Source organism: Chanos chanos, chromosome 10 (assembly GCF_902362185.1).
Source record: "Chanos chanos chromosome 10, fChaCha1.1, whole genome shotgun sequence".
Classification (NCBI taxonomy): Eukaryota; Metazoa; Chordata; class Actinopteri; order Gonorynchiformes; family Chanidae; genus Chanos; species Chanos chanos.
Genome location: NC_044504.1, coordinates 38,087,397 through 38,107,396, shown reverse-complemented (window position 1 = coordinate 38,107,396; position 20,000 = coordinate 38,087,397). Strand labels below are relative to the sequence as shown.

General features: G+C 44.0%; 1 protein-coding gene across 1 annotated transcript in view; it reads left to right on the top strand.

The window, feature by feature from the left end:
- tns1b (tensin 1b) overlaps positions 1 to 20,000 on the top strand; it is a 145,473-nt gene that overhangs the window by 100,196 nt on the left and 25,277 nt on the right. The window contains exons 10-17 of the mRNA XM_030785824.1: positions 179 to 243; positions 1,329 to 1,412; positions 4,137 to 4,249; positions 4,497 to 4,557; positions 5,615 to 5,690; positions 7,655 to 7,784; positions 7,901 to 7,966; positions 8,172 to 8,288. Of these exons, the coding sequence (XP_030641684.1) occupies positions 179 to 243; positions 1,329 to 1,412; positions 4,137 to 4,249; positions 4,497 to 4,557; positions 5,615 to 5,690; positions 7,655 to 7,784; positions 7,901 to 7,966; positions 8,172 to 8,288 (712 nt within the window). The remainder of the gene's footprint in view (positions 1 to 178; positions 244 to 1,328; positions 1,413 to 4,136; positions 4,250 to 4,496; positions 4,558 to 5,614; positions 5,691 to 7,654; positions 7,785 to 7,900; positions 7,967 to 8,171; positions 8,289 to 20,000) is intronic.

Sequence of the window (20,000 nt, the reverse complement as noted above, 5' to 3'; positions counted from 1 at the left end):
ACAATGTTTCATAAGACATTCCTCATTTGTTGTTCGTTTAAGTACAGGTTTATTCATTTGATTTCATGTCCCTAAACCCAGTTAAACCATTCAAATCTTTATCCCCATCTTTCTTTTTCTTTCTTTCTTTCTTTCTTTCTTTCTTTCTTTCTTTCTTTCTTTCTGTGTTTGTGTGCAGGGGAATCGAGGGAGAACTGGTGTGGTGGTGGCCGCATACATGCATTACAGTAACATATCGGCCAGGTACGAATATTACACATATTACAGTAACATATCGGCCAGGTACGAATATTACACATATTACAGTAACATATCGGCCAGGTACGAATATTACACATATTACAGTAACATATCGGCCAGGTACGAATATTACACATATTACAGTAACATATCGGCCAGGTAAGAGCATTACATTAGACATATTACAGTAACATGTTGACCAGGTCACAGCATTATATTACACCTATTACAGTAACAAATCAGCCAGGTAAGAACATTATATTAAATGTATTACAGTAACAAATCAGTAAGGTAAGAGCATTATATTACACATATTACAGTAACAAATCAGTCAGGTAAGAGCTTTATATTACGTGTATTACAGTAACAAATCAGCCAGGTAAGAGCATTATATTACACATATTACAGTAACAAATCAGTCAGGTAAGAGCTTTATATTACACATATTACAGTAACAAATCAGCCAGGTAAGAGCATTATATTACATGTATTAACGTAACATATTTGCTAGGGGGGAAAAAATCATTATATTACATGTATTACAGTAACGTATCGGCCAAATAACAGCGTTTCATTACATTAGAGTAATGTATTGGCGCGGTAAGTGGAGTGTGTTTATTGAATTAGGGGTGCACATTTATGTTCTCACCAAGGAGTCCGTTAATCCCCCATCACAAGACCACAGACACGTCTTCTCATGTGTGAGGCAAGAAACAAGAGGTCTTCCTCACGCTCTTGCTTGTATGAGGCAAGAGCAAAAAAAAAAAAAAAAGTCTTACTAGAAGAAAAGCCAGTGTGTCTCAAGACTTGCATTATGAGCTGATCAGATTCATCCGTGACTGCATTGTCTGTTTTGGTTTTGCTGTAAACAGGAAGCCAGTGAAGCGTGATTGGTAGAGCATCATGTCTGCCGTTATCTGAGCAGTGAAGCTGTCATATGGCATTTGTTTTATGCAGAGTGTCGAACTGGATTGTTTCCTCAGACACTATGAATGTGTTTTGTGCATATGAAGTGTAGAACACAATGAAAACTGTTGAGACTGAATGATGTACAGATATTGACACAAGCCATTTCCTTCTCAACACAGTGCAGACCAGGCCTTGGACAGGTTTGCTATGAAGCGGTTTTATGAAGATAAGGTTCTTCCCGTGGGTCAGCCCTCCCAGAGGAGGTGAGTGTCTCTGCCTTTCATGTCACGGCCGCTTTCGAACGAGTCTTATCCTCTTTACGCTCATTCTCTGTCCAAACAACACTGGGGATCAGACCGGCTCACGCTTTCACTCCTCAGATAAACCTAAGCCCCTCTGTCCCAGACGCTGAGGGCGAGGTAAGCATGAGATGTTGTGATTTCATTACAGGTTAAACTCAAACGCCATTGCATAGAAAGGGTTTATTGAGAGGTTTTCAATAAAAAACTTTTTTTCTTTTTTTTTTTTTTTCTTTTTGCATTTCTTTGATGTGACAAGCAGGTGATCATGCTAAGGGGTCATGACCCTTACAGAGGTCATGAGTTCTAAAAGTGAGGGCTAACCTGTCTCCATGTTAAACGTCATCTCATTGCCGGCAGCACACAGGCCAACTTAATCCCTCTGTTTCTCAAACTCTCCAATCCCTACCACTGCATTCCATCAGGGAAGGCAGGGACTAGTGACCAAAGCACATCACTGTTCAGTCAGAGATGCTGCTAGGTGTGCTGTAACACTGGAATACTGTAGTCCTCAAATCCTTTGAGGAATTCTGTGGTCTCCTAAGGAGATTTCTATTCTTTCTTTCTTTCTTTCTTTCTTTTTTTTTTTTTTTGGTTAATATATTTTGGAGAGATCCTTAGCAGCCATGTTTTAAATGTTTGGTCTCCTCTGTGCTATTTCCTGCCTGGGTTATAATTAGCCAGAAGCAAAATGCCCGGCAGTCTACAGTTATTATGGGAGGCATGTGACAGCAGCCAAACCAGTATCTCAGAGCCGTTCCCTCACAGAAAACAACCTGCTCTATGTATGCTCCTTACACAGTCCACAAAATCTCATCCTTTTTTTACACACACACACACACACACACACACACACACACACACACACACGCACACGCACACACACACACACACACACACACATAAGTGGAGTTACGCACACATACATGCAGCCACACATACACTGCGCTGCCTAGGGAGCTGGTATTTTCACTGACATTTGAAAAGGGACTGCTGCTCTGGTCTGTAGCCTCACATAGCTCTAGTGTCTGTAGCCTCACACAGCTCTAGTGTCTGTAGCCTCACATAGCTCTAGTGTCTGTATCCTCACATAGCTCTAGTGTCTGTAGCCTCACACAGCTCTAGTGTCTGCAGCCTCACATAGCTCTAGTGTCTGTAGCCTCACATAGCTCTAGTGTCTGTAGCCTCACACAGCTCTAGTGTCTGTATCCTCACATAGCTCTAGTGTCTGTAGCCTCACATAGCTCTAGTGTCTGTAGCCTCACATAGCTCTAGTGTCTGTAGCCTCACATAGCTCTAGTGTCTGTAGCCTCACATAGCTCTAGTGTCTGTAGCCTCACATAGCTCTAGTGTCTGTAGCCTCACATAGCTCTAGTGTCTGTAGCCTCACATAGCTCTAGTGTCTGTAGCCTCACATAGCTCTAGTGTCTGTAGCCTCACATAGCTCTAGTGTCTGTAGCCTCACACAGCTCTAGTGTCTGCAGCCTCACATAGCTCTAGTGTCTGTAGCCTCACATAGCTCTAGTGTCTGTAGCCTCACATAGCTCTAGTGTCTGTAGCCTCACATAGCTCTAGTGTCTGTAGCCTCACATAGCTCTAGTGTCTGTAGCCTCACATAGCTCTAGTGTCTGTAGCCTCACATAGCTCTAGTGTCTGTAGCCTCACACAGCTCTAGTGTCTGTAGCCTCACACAGCTCTAGTGTCTGTAGCCTCACATAGCTCTAGTGTCTGTAGCCTCACATAGCTCTAGTGTCTGTAGCCTCACATAGCTCTAGTGTCTGTAGCCTCACATAGCTCTAGTGTCTGTAGCCTCACATAGCTCTAGTGTCTGTAGCCTCACATAGCTCTAGTGTCTGTAGCCTCACATAGCTCTAGTGTCTGTAGCCTCACATAGCTCTAGTGTCCGTAGCCTCACATAGCTCTATTGTCTGTAGCCTCACACAGCTCTAGTGTCTGTAGCCTCACATAGCTCTAGTCTCTGTAGCCTCACAAGAGGCTGGTAATAGGCTCTCGCTGGTGGAAAAGCAGCCTCACAACGGGAACAATTTCCAGGAGGAATTAAAGCCCAGCGGGCACTGCCTCCCTGCCGGAGCCGTCCGTGACCGAGGAGGGCCCCAGTGCCTGCGTGCCTCTCCATGGGAAATAAGGTTTAGGGCCAAGAGCCAGAGAAACGCTTTCACTGTGGTCACCCCTACTCTCTGGGGAAGAGGCCTTCACCCTAGAGTGGAACCGAGATTTTCCTGTTTATAACATCTGACTTCTCAGCCTACTGTTTTTCCGAAGTATCTTTGAACTTCTCATGATTCCAGAATAAACTCGAATCTCTTAAGATGTCTAACAGATTGTTTGGTTTGGTATTTTATACTCAGTCTTTATTACAGTCTTTTTCATTTTTTTTTTTATTTAAAACTGAAGTGTCCAGTGATGGGATTCATCATCTGTCAGATTGTCTTGAGAAAGCTCATATAAGTCCAGCACTAGAGGAAGGGCTCCGCCCACTTCTCACTGCCCCGCCCACACCTCACTGGCATTTTCCTATGGTATATGGCTGTTCAGCTGATGGTGCTCAGATCCGTGGCTATTACTCAGAAGTGTCCTCTCTGCCTGGTTGTGTGTGTGTGTATGTGTGTGTGTGTGTGTGTGTGTGTGTGTGTGTGTGTGTGTGTGCGTGTGTCTGTGTGCCTGTAGGTACGTACAGTACTTCAGTGGCCTGCTCTCAGGACACATCAAGATCAACAACAAGCCTCTCTTCCTGCACCATGTCATTATGCATGGCATCCCCAGCTTTGAGACCAAAGGAGGTGAGCTTTTCCCCTTATGCTCGGCTCTGTGTACTGTCTGTGTGTGTGTGTCTGTGTGTGTCTGTGTGTGTGTGCGCGTGCGCGTGTGTGTATGTGTGTATATGTGTGTTGTGTATGCATGTGTTTGTTTGTTCCATTGTCTGCTCTTCACTGGCAGGGTCTACTCATCCATGTTATTTTCCTTCTGTTCTACACATACTTCACACAGCAGTACCTAATGTGTGTTTCTCTCCCGTGTCTTTTTCAGGCTGTCGCCCTTTCCTCAAGATATACCAGGCCATGCAGCCTGTTTACACATCTGGGATCTAGTAAGAACAAACCTCTGTTTTCCCTCTTTCTCTCATTCACCCATTTCTCACTGCTCAGTGCCACTGACTTCAATCGCTCCAATCAGAAGTGCTCATCTCCTTCCTGACCACGCCTACTGTATCTGAGGGGAAAACAGACTCACGCAGTCTCTGTGTAGCAAACATGTGTGCCTCACATAGGTCTACGTGCCTGTCAATCTTCACTGAGTCTTTGGTCTCAGTGTTATTGGAAGTTGTGTTGAAAGTAATAGGATATGCAGTCAGCTGAATCCCGCAGCACTGTGTGTGAAACCCCTGGTGCATAATAACCCTGCACTCTGTCTGGGATTCCAGTCGAAGAGCCTCTTCTGAAATGTAGATTCAGGAGAGTACACATTTCCTTATAAAATAAAAAAAAAAAAAAAAAAACAGTTGAGGTACTTGGGGTGGCACCCCTGTGGTCTTCAGAGGTGCCACAAAACCTAATATAACATCACAAGCTCAGTGTTGGCTGTGTAATTCTATGCTTTACCATTCTGAAGTTACCTCTGTTTCACTTGGGAAGATGGAATCATTAGCATTTAACATGCGGACGCCTGCCAGGCATATGGTCTGGATGGATAGGAAATTGCTAGGATAGAATCCTGTATAAGGGAAGAGTTTTCGCTGCTGCACGCACCTGCGCATGCTTTACGCGCACGGCTGCCTGGTTGGGTCGACATGCCAAGAACCTTGTTGAGAGATTAACAATTATTCATGTACTTGAGTGAATTGCTGCCTCTTGTTATCTTCCCTTAGTTTCAGCTCCTTTGGCTTCGGTCACATGGTGGTCAGGAAAGCTTGTGTGTGTGTGGCATAGATGTTAATGCCTTTTCAGGCCAGCTGACTGTCAGTCTTCTTCACCATCCATTCTCCAGCAAACCAATCAGCCACACACCTCACCGGTCATCCACACATCAGCTCTTATTGGTCAATTAGCCTGGATTGAACCATGTGGCCATTCACTTTGGATTCACCAATGCTGGGTGTAAAATGTGTGTGTGTGTGTGTGTGTTTTTTTTTCCCCTGTTATTTGTAGTAACGTCCAGGGGGACAGTCAAACAAGCATCTGTATCACCATTGAGCCTGGCCTGCTGTTGAAAGGAGACATTCTGGTAAGGATAACATGTTTTCAGTGCTTTGCTCAGCCACCTGCTGTATTTTTGTTGTTGTTGTTATTGTTTTTTTTCTTTTTTCAGCTTTAAAATGCTAAAATTATGAGGCCTGAAAATGCATGTGATCTTTTTAAGCGCCTCTGTCAGGTACCTGTGTCAGGTACGCTCTCAACTTTCAGGCTTTATCGGTGAACATGGTCCTGCACTGCATTTTACCAACAGGTTTCGTACACTCAAGCTCTGATCATGTTTCTAATACCAGTAAAAATATCAAGGAAACCGTTGCTGCCGCATGGCCCACGTCCATTTACGAGACTTTGTTAGCGTGCAGCAAGTTTTCTATTTAACGCATTCTATTTAATTGTATTTAATGTCACAGGCAGTGACAGAGAGACTTTCTCTCCTCGCCCATATTACAGACATACGGATCCTACTGAAACATAGGTTTATTTACAGCTGTTCTTGGGCATCTAGAGGCCGGGCACTTTATCAAATCCACCTTTTTTATGCTTATGTGGTCCCATCAGTTTCACTAACTGCCTTCTGACCGAGATGCTCTGAAACTCTCAAAGCGATCTATAAAGAGCACTTACCTGAGGCTGTACTGCTTACATTTGCCAGAAAACATCAATTTATTGCTACAAGCTAAGCACTTACTGTAATTCAAATAGCGGTAATAGATTTTGTCAAAAGCCAATTATGCCTAAAGCTAAAGTATCGCCATGGCTTTAAGCGAGACATGCAGAAAATATGGTGCACACGGTACCAGTTCCCTCCCGTACATTGTAATGGTCCTCGTTCATTCAGATTATCGGCAGCCTGTTCCAGTAAGCACTGGACATTTTGATGGTCAAAGTGTATAAAAGAGAAATACATTCTAGTTGAGTAGAAGCCCATCTACCATTTGCAGGACCATTTACTATCGCAGTTACCACACCAGTTTACCATTACCACACCAGTTTACCATTACCATAGCTGGCCACAATATGTTTCATCCCCCCTCATCTGTTTTCAGCTTCCAATATCAACTCCTATTTTCTCATCTGAGAAATGCCTCCAATGTGTATTTACTTTGTAAACATTTAATAGTTCCCTTCCTTTTAAATCGGATTCATTGAGACGGGTTCAGCCTGCAGAGAGAGGCCCTACAGCAGTGCTCTGGCTCGGCCAGGGGAAGCCGCAAGATGTCTGGCGTTCCTCCCTCTTCTCCTGTTTTGTGGTGTTTGTTTTGCCTGGGCCCCGAGTAGAGAACCTGCACATTTTGTATCCGTCCAAGCTGCCCTGAACTGTTTAATTACAGCCGTTCGCAAGAAAAACGTAGGTAGGGATCAAGTTTCCCCGTCGGACGGTGAGGACAGTTTTATTCTCGGGTCTGGAACCGAAGAAAGAGGAAAATTCCGGTACCGTCTAAAGCCGAGAGCGTTGGCAGCGCTGTGCAAGCGGGAAAAGTCGTGAGGATCCAAATGCCCTTAAATAATCCCCTTCACCCCTGCTGGATGCGTATTAATGTGGAGGACAGCTCGCGTTGTTAGTGTTAGTGTAGCCAGTGTGGTTAATGTGGATCTATCATCATGGCCCTCAATGTGGACCACAGTCATTATTACTCTGGCAACTGATTCGGGGGAAAAGAAAAAAAAAAACATTATAGGGTTGAATTATGCTGGAGTACCTGTAAATGATGGAAACGGGTCCAGCGCCAGCTGACAAATGTTTAGGAGTGAAAGCAGAATTTCCTCCTCTGCCGGTTCTTAGCTGGGATATCAAAGGCGAAAGTGGTGCTTGTTCTTGGTCTGTGTCTTTAGCCGAACTGTATTTAAACCTTTACTGCTCTCAGAGAGGCCATAAGAATGAGAACGGGGACCAGGAAATGATGTCTCTTTCCTGTATTGAGCTGTTGTTTGTGAATGTTTTGGTGTATTTTTATCATATTGTGATATTGTATGTTTGTTCTCTCTCACTCCCAGCTGAAGTGTTATCACAAACGTTTCCGAAGTCCATCCAGGGACGTCATATTCCGAGTCCAGTTTCACACGTGTGCCGTTCATGACCTGGACATTGTTTTTGGCAAGGATGAGCTGGATGAGACCTTTAAAGGTATACAACACTAATCTCTGAATCAGAATTGCTGGATTGGTCAAGAGCATTCAGATTAATATACAGACTGATTACATGTCACATTTCATGATTTCTGTTATCTGCACTCAACGTAGATGATCGATTTCCTGAATATGGAAAGGTGGAGTTTGTTTTCTCTTTTGGGCCTGAGAAAATTCAAGGTAATACTTCACTCTTTTGTTTGTTTACATTATATATACTCTCAGCTGAAACAGCCAAAATCTTTCTGACTGGTAAATAAATGGAAAGTACCATCATTGGACACCTGTCGAGAGAGATTAAGTTTAAACTAATCTTAAGGTGATATGTGCAAAATTTACAGATCAGGAATGATCCAAACTGCCCACACTGTTATGTTTGTCATAGGGATGGACCATCTTGAGAATGGTCCCACTGTCTCAGTGGACTACAATACCCAAGATCCCCTGATCCGTTGGGATTCTTACGAGAACTTGAATCAGCGCTGTGAAGATTCCATGGAAGGTACGTGTGGTTAGTGCTGTTAATGTGTAGAGAGGAGCAGCTTGAGATTGGTATGATCTCGGTTTGATATTCGTTTTGAAATCTGTTTGCTTTCCATCTGAAAATGCTCTCATTTTTTTCTGTGTATGGTATGAATAAGTGGAAAAGGAAAAAAATGCTCCACTGACCAATTAGCAGCGTCTTCCCCGTCCTCCCTGGACAGGGTGGGATGGTGTGGCCCGGTGTCGGCTTGCTGAGGTATCGGCTGGCATTAGTTTGTTAAGCTGTTTGTGTATGCTGGAGTAAAGCCGCTGCCTGCCGAGGTGGAGGCTGTCTGTATGCGTGACAGGAAGAGACTGATTTAATCAGAGGTGTAATAGAGTTTTCCTAGCTGCCTTCACACATTAGGAACAACTATGCTTGTGCTTCACGGGGGTCAAGTTCAGGTCACAAACTTATCACTGTGCAGAAAAAAAAAAAAAAAACAACTCCCCCCTCACTGCTGAATGTAACTGGTTTCACTTTTTAAAAGAATCAGATTCACTGGCACTGTTCACCGGTCAGTGAGATGTACAGAGCTAGAAGGTGGAGATAATTGGGATTTTCACCCAGTGGATTTATTTCCTAATGCTCTTCTAAGGTTCTTAGTTTAACCCATGGTTAATTTGAGTCGCCTACTTCATCATTGTGGAGACGTGAAGTCCCTTGTGTGTTGACTTTCGTAGACTTTTTTTTTTTTTTGCGCCTGTGCAAAAACAGCTGTCATCTCGAAGTTCTCCAGCTCTTTATCACAGAGGTTTTTGCTCAACGCTCATCAGTTACAAATCATTCTCTTCATAGAGTTCCTTAAATGACCTTGAAAACAATGGCATCTAATTTAGAAAGTGAAAGGGCAAGAAAAAAAAAAGAAAAAAGAAAAAAAAGGAACACAATAACACAGCACAAACAAGTAATCACTGGTCTGTCTCCCCACCCTATGGTTGTTATGCTACTGTCCAGAAGTGTCTCTATGTTGGACAGTCAACATTGTTTGAGTGTTCTCCATAGCATGGCTGGCCACAGGAATACTACTGCACCCAGCCGTATAACTCTCTGTCTCCACCTCTGGACTCCTCAGGACTTTCAGGGCCCGGGTGAAACATTCCTGGCTTTCACCACAAACACTGATTCTCAGTTCATGATCCATAAACATGGTCATGTTTTTTTTAACAACACTGTTACAGACTAAAACAACTGCATGGTGTAAACCACATTTCTTTTCCCCCAGATAGCAATTTCACAAACAAATACAGACTTGTTTGTATTAAATTTTATTTTTCGCATGGGTGTGATCCAAAACATCCTGAAAATATTAGAAACTTTTGTGACGTTTATATATGCTTTGTGTTTTTACAGATGAGCTGTGTTATCTTGTTTCATATCTTTGTATTTCTCCCTGTGATTTGAGACCAGACAGGGCTGGTGGTAGTTGAGAGGCTCTGGGCTGGTCTGGTCCAGTCCAGACATCAATCCATTTCAGTCCAGACGTAGTCTTCAGCTTTCGTTCGAGGAACGTTTAGGATGGGCTGCTGTGAGAGCGCTAACGACACTGACCAGTCTGCACTTTAAATAGGCAGTGCAGAAATAGGACAGCGTTGATATTCTGGACTCTACATTTGATAGAGCAGCAGTAAACTTAACGGCGTGTCCGTGTCTGGGCTAGGCCTCAGGTCAAGAGGTCATAGGCCTTTATCTCTCATTAACAGCCTGGCCAGTGCCTGACGTTTCTGGCCAGTGCCTGTGTGGTTGTGCAGAGCAGAACATGGGTGATTGTGCTACAAGGTATTTTGAGATCATCTGGTCTGCAGCTGCACAGTGGCACTAAACAGGAAGGCTCTGATGGGCATTACACACGGACACAAACTCTCAATGATCTCACTCACAGATCTCTCAATGATCTTAATGATCTCACAGATCTCAGTGTTCTCTCACTGATCTCTCAGTGGGTCTGCAAAGAGATGCTGTACTGTGTAACATGATGTCCACAGACGTTGTGATATTGTGCTGGAACTGATAACCTCACCCTGGCCAAACTGTCTGGCTGTCACTGGTGAAAGATTCACATTTAAACCATGTGTCTGGTGAAGGAAATGCCGCTGTGGTGTGATTTGGCGAGTTGTATTTTGACTCTCGCTTTGTTAGCCTAGTCTCAGGCTGCAGCTGTAAGTGACTGTAACTATATGTGTTTGAGGAGCAAGAACGTCTGGAGGCAGCGAGGGTATATACGATGAGAATGAACCTAAGTAGACAGGCAGTGCAGGTCGAGTTCAAAGAGCTGGTTTTGAGATTAAGTTGATTTACCACAATCAGGACCAGACTGTGATCCTTACAAAAATATTATGATGAGTTCTGAAAACTCCAAATTTTTCATCTGCTTCTGTTTGTTCTCGAAATAATAGAAAATCAAGATGGACGTAGACCGGCGAACATGTCTTGGAATTCTTGATCTTTGACATAGGACGGCGTGTCCTTTTAGCTCTTGTACTTTTTGTTTTTTATGGTCGTTTCCCATGGCTTCACTCTGTGCCATTATTAGAGCAGAGGAAGACAGAGCAGAGGAACACAGTCATGTTAGAGAGAAGCCTTTGTCAGTGATGTAGTCTGTAATGAACGGGCTTATTTCTGTTTATGTGTTACTATTATAGCCCTCTGCTCTGTCTGCTCTGTCTGCACTGTCTGCTTTGTCTGCGCTGTCTGCTCTGTCTGCACTGTCTGCTTTGTCTGCGCTGTCTGCTCTGTCTGCGCTGTCTGTTATGTCTGTGCTGTCTGGTTTGTCTGCACTGTCTGCACTGTCTGTTCTGTCTGCTCTGTCTGTGCTGTCTGCACTGTCTGCGCTGTCTGTTATGTCTGTGCTGTCTGTGCTGTCTCACTCCAGAATGAATCTGTTATCATCACTGTCCAGCATGTGAACCATAGTCAGCAATACTGTAATACTTTCCTATGTTTGCTGCAACAAACAACTTCATGAAAGTATCTCTTTGTTAGTAACAGGATAAATTGTATGGTTCCGTATGGTCCCATTTGTATGGTTCTATGTAATATGGTTCCACAAAGTTACCTGAAAAGTGGAAATTCGGACGGTGAGTTGAGATCACAGTTGTGAAAAGTCCGGTTCCCGCTGAAGAAAAACAGCAGTAACTAACGGGTGTGCTGAAGAAAAACAGCAGTAACTAACGGGTGTGCTGGAGAAAAACAGCAGTAACTAACGGGTGTGCTGAAGAAAAACAGCAGTAACTAACGGGTGTGCTGGAGAAAAACAGCAGTAACTAACGGGTGTGCTGGACAGCATGCTGGAGTTGCGTTTGTAAAAACAAAGCCGTTCCTCAGTAGTCAGTGAAGAAAAAGGGTGGTGGGGCGTAGGAGGGCGGGGGCAGGTCAACCCTAAATCCATCAGGGTCGATCGGAAGCCCTGTTCGTTGCCTTGTTTACCATGGCTCTCCCCATATTTGGCCAAGGCCTGGCCTACGGCATTTTTGGAATAGTTGGGTGAGAAAAGTGTGGCCACAGGGAGGTGGGTTTGGGGAGGGAGTAAGAGACAGGCTGACAGGGGAGGTGGGTTTTGGGAGGGAGTAAGAGACAGGCTGACAGGGGAGGTTGGAGAGACACAGCCGATTCCTCCGGCCTTCTCCGGATCCCAAAGCTCTTTTGTGTTATCTGTCAGCGGAGAGGAAGGGAGAGAGAACAGAGCCTCTGTTCACGGCGATGCAGAACGACACTGAGTGGATAAAGCTGTTTTAGTGCTCTGACACCAGACTGTGGACTCACTGTGGAGGAATATAAGCCTCTGAGACCAAAGGAGCACACCCTGGGTTATCTAAAGCTGTTTGGCTTCTGCTGTTGCCACTGATGCTGAGGTACTTGGTGTTTTGGGAACTTTAGATTCACTTTAATGTTTTTGTCATTTTTTGTTGTTGTCGTTGTTGTTGTTGTTTGGCTGAAATGTCGTTTTGTGACGTCACACTGTTTTTATTTGGTTATGATTCACTTGTTATAAGTAGCTTTACTATTTTAAATGTCTGTCTTTGCAATCACTGCTGGTTAAAAGTAAAGAAAAAAAAAAGAAACTGTGTATTGCTCAGAGCTGTGGCTTATGTTGACATATCCACAGAGGTTTTAGATTCCTGTCAGTTAGTTTCCACAGACTAGTATTGATTCCACAAACTTTAATGTCACTTGAGACTTGCAGTAAAGGCAAACTCACAGAAACACTGCATTTTTCCAACCGCAATGATTCATCTGCATTTAGACAGGGTCTAATTTCATAACAACACAGGTTTAGTGCTATATAAAATTATAAAATTACAGTCTTTTATAGCATCTCATGGCATAAAACTGTAATCTTAGGCGTGTGATTACATCATAACAGACGTGTTTCAGCTGAAGAGTTCTGGCACCGTGATGCCATAGTGAGATAGGTACATCAGAATAGTTCCAAAATATTTCCCAAGCTTTTTGAAAAGTAGAGCGGTGCTTCTATGGTAAGATTTAATTGTGGTTAACACATCTCCTAAGAGCCTTCAGCCTCCGTACCAAGAGGACTGGACACCACAATGTTTGTGTAGCATTTGAGAGCCCAGCTGTACGTGGGTGAGCCCAATTACGTTGTGTTTGTGTGGTTACCAGTGCAAGAGAGCAGCTCTTGCACAATGAAATGTGTCTTCACACACTGGTAACTTTGGCTTCAATTAAACCCACTTGTGGCTGGTAGTGAGGTCTAACCCCTCCCCCGAACCCCATGCCAGTTGTCTTATACCATTTATAGCCACATTTTCATTATGAGTTTGGCATAAAGGGCACTTAAGAAAAGAATTTTCCAATTCTAAAAGGCTGTGTTTCCCCTCAGGAGTGCTGCTTTGTTGACAGTCTGTGAGGTGTTAACTTGTGTTATGGTTGTCTAGTCAGGCCAATTTGACTGGGCCTTTTGGTGCGGTATTTAACACACAGTCACACACACACACACACACACACACACACACACACACACACACACGCACACACACACACACAGACTCTAACTACCAGTGGAGCTATGGGTGTTTTACTGTCTCCACCTGTTAACACATGACACCAAAGATGCACATTTCATGGTCTCTTCTGTGGGGCCTAACCATTTAAAGACTGTTTATTGACGTGTGTGGTCTTTGGAAAGGTTTTCTGTTTGTCTGGATGCAATAATATGTATTTTTCTAGCTTCATGCACAGATAACCTATGCTAACGAGAGGCACAAGAGAGAAGGTGAAGCTGCTTCTGTATATTCCTTTTTTTTTAGGTGTGGCTTGGGTGTGTCTTTGTTTTCACGGTGCTCTGAGTATGGATCTGATTCTGAGTGGGATGCTCTTGGACTGCCTGTAAACGATTGCGTAACTTGGCTAGAGAGGATTCACTAGGTGTTGTGCAGTTTCAGGCTGTGTATAGGCTCTTAGGCTCTTAGGAGATGATGTGTACGGAACACCAGCCTGAGTTTTGCTGGGATTTCTTGTTGTATGCAGTTAGCTGAGGGAGATTTCATTGTCTTTGTCTGCTTTGGCTTTGAGGATTAAGTTGCTTTGACTCTAAACTCATCGAACAGCTGCATAACAGCAAGCATCTGACCAGTTTACTCCTGAGAGTGCCATTAAACTTCCTCATAGGGAAAAAAATAAAATAAAAACAAAAACAAAACAAACAAACAAACGAAAAAAAACAAAAAAACAATTGGTGAGGGATTTATTAGGCTTACTTGTCCTAGCTCTCACTGGACAGTGTCTGGGTTTCTTGGTTAGAAGTCGTGCCTGACCTTTGCCCTCAGACCACTGCGTACCTCGAGATGCTTTCCAGATGCCTGGTGTTGACTGTTTGGCTGAGGAGCTCTGAGCGTTTGCCATCGGGCTGCAGCGGCGTAGGAGGAAAACAGGAAGAGTGAGACTCGTATAGCGTCCGACCAGGGACCTGCTCTCCACTCTCTTTGTCTTTATAAGACCCAGTCGTCTCATTTCCTCTCATTATCCAAGACGTATGCATACCACAGCACGAGTCAGATAGTCGCCCCAAAATAGCTCTGTCTCTGGGCTGTGAAGGATTGCTGTGGAGCTGATGTTCCACGAGCTTTTTCTTCTGTTTGTCGCTGTACGTCATACTCCTGGTAGGAGTGATGGAGCAGACTCCAGGGACGTCTTGCTCAACCTCCGCTTTCAAAAACACACTCAGTCTGTAGAATTCTGTTAGCGTTATCTCCTTCTAATGCAGCTGGGGGGATTTTTTGTCGTTTTCATTTTGATATCTGGGGAACAGTACCGTGTGCTCTGTCTGGAGTATGTCATTGTAATGCTTTTAAATGCATTCATTATGCTGGAGCTTGATATAAAAACTGTGGCATTTGTCCAGGGCTTGTTCGGAAGAAGAACATGTAAGGTTTGCATTTTTTTTTTGTTTGTTTTGTTTTGTTTTTTGTCTTTTTTTTTCATTTAGAGAAATCAGATTTATGCCAAAACAATGAGCCTCCCTGACTCGTAAGCTCTCTGACACTCTCCCATGACGGTCATTTTGAGTGACATAGTGACCATCAGTTGATTTTCTGTTTGTCAGTTCACCAGGCTTGTTCTCATACTCTTTTTTAATTGCTTCTCTTAATTGCTGCTGTCCTGTGGGTGTCCTAGTGCGCCCCCCCCCCCCCCCCCCCCAGACACAATTGAGCATGAATTAACATGCATGAACAAATGAAAAGAATGTTGTGAAAATGCTTTGGTTAAAAGTGTGGCCTTCCGCCGCCACTGTGGGTCAGAGGGACTGTCGATTCCCCGTTACCTCTGAGCTGTGGTGTAGCATCGCATTTCTCTAGTTAAAAATAAATACACAAACAAATAAAGAAACCATAAATCTAAACTTTGATGTAAAGAATCGGCTACAGTGTAATTACATCTGCTGTTCCATTCTGTGCTCTGCTCTTGTCTCTGGGCCTTGGGGACTTGGTGGTCTGTGTGCTGACTGGCTGAGAAAGAGAACGGTTCTGTTCCGTTCTGTGCGGTGTGCGAGCGATGACTGGGCCCAGGCACTGCGCGTCGATCAAAGCGCCACTCCAAACAGCCCGCTCTTTTCCCAGGGCCGCGAGCGTGGCTGGATTACTTTTCCTGAGACGCTACGTCAGCTCTAATGAAATGTTAGCGGCGAACGGCTCTCTTGGCTGTGTGGGCTCTCTGCAGGCACGTGGAGGCCCGCGTGTAGAGGAGGCCTGTTCTCAATAAGAGTTCTACTCGCCTGATTGGCCGGGCTCTGTATTGACGGTGCCATGGGCTTTACTCGTCCGATTGGCTGAGCTTTCTATTGACAATGCTATGGGCTCTGCGGCCTCTGTTTGGGACCATAGTCTTCCTCTGTTCACTAACTGAATTAATTTGTTAGCATTTCCAGTAAGTACAGTCACTCACCATTAGCTGATCTACTAATGATGTTGAATTCATACCCAAGGTTGGTATGTGGTAGTAATTTGGTTTCCCAAATGATCCAGTACCTTCTGAGTCACTGTTCATTACATTCATCCGTCAGAGAACTCGGGAGTCTTCAGTCTGCCTGTCCACACAGATAAACAAAGTGTTGACAAAAGTGTTTTTGGGAGTCCTTTATTAGCCAAAGCATTCAGTCAGTGAATATTGAAAGTGAACGCTCAGGAAAAAATGGGGCCGTGTTTTAGGGTGACATTCTTGTCTGTCGTTTAGTTTCTTTTTTAAAGCACAGGATGACAGGAAGACTACAGGGGATGAATCTGATTACCTCCTCCTGTGATTACAGCCACCAGAATCACAAAACAAAATCATTGTCTTCATGACGCATGTCCTCCAGTGCACTCCCAAACCGCCCGTCACTGCAGTTATTCAGCTCACCGCGCACAAGTGCATTTCTCATCCAGACATATTGATCTCAACCCCTTTCACCGCTTTCTATAAAAGTCTCTTGCTCAAAACATCTTTAGAGTTTATTTAATGTGCTGTGTTCTCATGGGCCTTTGGGACATTCAGAGTCCTTCATCTGAAGTGTTCGTGGAGAAGAGAAGCCTGTAAGAAGCATTTTAGCCACTGTGAACTGCTTACAGCGCAAATACAGATCCTGGCATGGCCACGGTGCCAGATTTACAGAGGAACTATACAGCACTCACTCAAATACACACACACACTCTCTCCTCTCTCTCTCTCTCTCTCCTCTCTCTCTCTCTCTCTCTCTCTCTCTCTCTCTCTCTCTCTCTCAGTCTGTCATGAGTTACAGCTCACCTCCTCAGCTCAGAGCAGACACTTTGTAGAGACTATGCTCATTACTCATTACTCTCACCCAGAGAGAGACTACGCTCTGTTTTATCTCACCCAGAGAGAGAGAGACTATGCTCTGTTCTATCCTGGAAAAGGCTCTTTTTTTAATCTCAGATTCCCTTTCATCAACATCACATAAGACTTGGTATGCCATGGTTTTCCTTTATAAATGTTGCTTTCTTTTTAATAAAATAAAAGTAAATCCCTATGTTGAAATAACCAGTGACCATACTTCATGCTTTTTAGTTAATTGTTCTGTACACTGATGTGGAGGATGCAGGACCTCAGGACACGTCAGAGCAAACGGCCAACAGTACAAGTTAAGAGCACACAAGCATAAATTTGTGGGGGGGTGAATTCCAAGGCCCGTGGTGTACGGTGCCTGGAGCAGGCGTGTGTGTATGTTGGGGGGGGGGTTGCGCTGTATGTTCTCTTTCGAGGGGTGACTGTGTTCCTCGGGGAGAAGTCAACACCTGATTTATCTGTCGATTCGCAGAAGTTCCTGTTTACAGAGCCCACACATAGTTTTGGTGGGACGACACACATTTTTCTCATCTTCACACCCAGCTCAACACAGAAGCCATTCAGTAGTGCTCCCTTTATTCCATTCTCCTTTTCTACCCACTCTGTGACCTTGAAAATCCCAGCCTGAGCTCAGAGCGTTTCTCTGGAACCTTCACAAGGACAGGATTGTGTTATCTACTCAAAGAAAAGACACACAAAAAAAAAAAAAAAACAGAAAAAAGGGGGAAAAAAAACCTTTCCTGTTTTTTTTGTTTAATAAGTAGCTGATTTCACTGGTCTTATCAGCCCTGACAGCTTCCATTCAGGGGTACGTAAGCATCAGACATTAACACTGTAACATTGTAATGAACACCATCATCATCACACCACTGGATTACAAATAGGGTGTGTGTGTGTGTGTGTGTATGTGTGTGTATGTGTGTGTTTGTGTGTGTGTGTGTGTGTGTGTGTGTGTGTGTGTGCATGTGTGTATGTGTGTGTGTGTGTTTAAACAGAAGGGGAGGTTATGTCATGGCTGGGACATGTTTGCTCTGCGGGGGGACGCCGCGTGTGGCACTGTGCATAGCATTCCCTACTCTCTGGCTTGGTAAATGTTTCACCTGTGATCTGACGCATTTGTCACAGGACACATTAGCATCCACACACCTTGCCCATGGCCACCCTCACGTCCACCCCACATGGACTTGTTTACCAGAGCGTGCTGTACTGTTCGCCCTGTCTGTCATCCAGCAGGTGGCCCCGCCCCCTCCCGCTGTGTTCTGTATGTGTCGCAATGTTAAATGCTGAACGAGATTTTTTGTTCTCCTGTGCTTGATGATTGTCCTTGAATTTTAAGGCAAACCACACCATAAAAGCAAAATCATCATCACTTTTTATGTCAGCAAAATGCAGTCTCTTTGCTTTCACTTAAATTATCCCTGTAATATCAGAGGAGAGAAAAATCCCATTGGAAATGAATGGAGGTCCGTGTTTGTATCTGAGTGATTTTATATAGGATCCTTCTTAGGTTGTTGTGTTGGTTGTCCTCTGTTATTTGAACCAAGTAATATTTCACATGCACACGCCTAAAACGATTTCTTCAGTTCGAGAGACAAAGTTTGCATTTTTGGGGTTAAGATTATTTCTTGGTATATCCAAAGTCATCATTCGGAACGCCCAAATGATCCTTAAAAAGCGAACATTGTGAAATACTTCATGCATCTATGCCAGAACATTCTGGAGCAGCATACCATCAATGCGAAAATAAGCGCCGATTTTGCAGGTGCTTGTTTTGATGGATCAGTTCTGAATCACCTGTGTAAACAACCGGTTAACTGAACAAATCAGCGTAGAATAGATCTTTAATGACAACTGTAGATATTTAAGAACTGACAGTACGGGACATCTCAACACTCCATCCAAAAAAAAAAAAAAAAAAAGAAAAAGAAAGAAGAAAGTAAATGAAAAGTTGCTGTGTCATTTTCACAGGGGTTAGTGTGATGTCTATCAGTAGAACTCACACAAAGAGAAGGTTAAGGTTTGTGTCAGAACAGTTCCACCCTGTTTCCACAACACTGCCGTAACATTTTAAGATGTTTTGCTGGATCATCCTGATGTCCCTTCCCACCATGTCCTTTAGTCGCCTTTGCCCTGGAATGGTGTGGGTTCTCCTCAGGTCGTGTATGTGGTCACCCACTCCTCCTCCTGACATTATGTATTCTCTGTCACCTCTTAATGAAAGCAATCATTGCCAAATGAAACTCTGTGTGTGTGTATGTGTGTGTGTGTGGGTTAGTGTGTGTGTGTGTGTGTGTGTGTGTGTGTGTGTGTGTGTGTGTGTGTGTGTGTGTGTGTGTATGTGTGTGCGTGTGTGAGTGAGTGTGTGGTGTGTGGTGTGTGTGTGTGTGTGTGTGTGTGTGTGTGTGTGTGTGTGTGTGTGTGTGTGTGTGAACATGACTCGGTTGGTTTGGGCAGAACAGGAGTTTCCAGATGTGAACATCATTCTGTGTAGACAGGAGATCTCTTTAATCTTCAGCTGTTCTGTCTGCCCGAGGAGACAGGCGCTTTACCAGAAATGACCACCACTCTCTCCCACCAGCACACATTTTTGGTTAACACATGCTTTGTGAGTAATTCACTGTTGTACATATGTTTCAGATAGGCCCAATTTACACTCTATGCCAGTATGCTTCAGGATACCTTTGATTTCAAATAGATTCAACTTTAATCATGTAACATCTCATTTAGAAGGAAAATCAGACAAGCCTAAGTCACATTTTCAGCTGACTTACTAAACTGAATCAATTTTGAGAAAAAGAAAACTAAGAAAAAAAATCAAAACAATAGAGCCTTGTACTTTGTACTTGTGGTATTCACAGGGGGTTGCTAAAAAGACTAGCATACGTTTAAATGGGCCGAGGTCCAGACCCAGGTCCTGGAGCTGAACCTGTGGCACACTGAGTACCATTAATAGCTCAACCACTGGATACTCATAAGTGGACATGATTTCAATGTGGAAACTGATACTGTTCAGTCCAGTGACTATCAGAGGAGTTAGAATGGGATAACAAACAGTCAAATTGCTCTTTCTCTCCTTCACACACACACATACACACACACACACACACACACACACACACATACACACAGACACACACATACACACATGCGCACACACGCGCACACACACGCACACACACACACAGATACACACACACACACACACACACACACACACACACATACACACAGACACACACATACACACATGCGCACACACGCGCACACACACACACACACACACACACATACACACAGACACACACATACACACATGCGCACACACACACAGATACACACACACACACACACACACACATACACACAGACACACACATACACACATGCGCACAC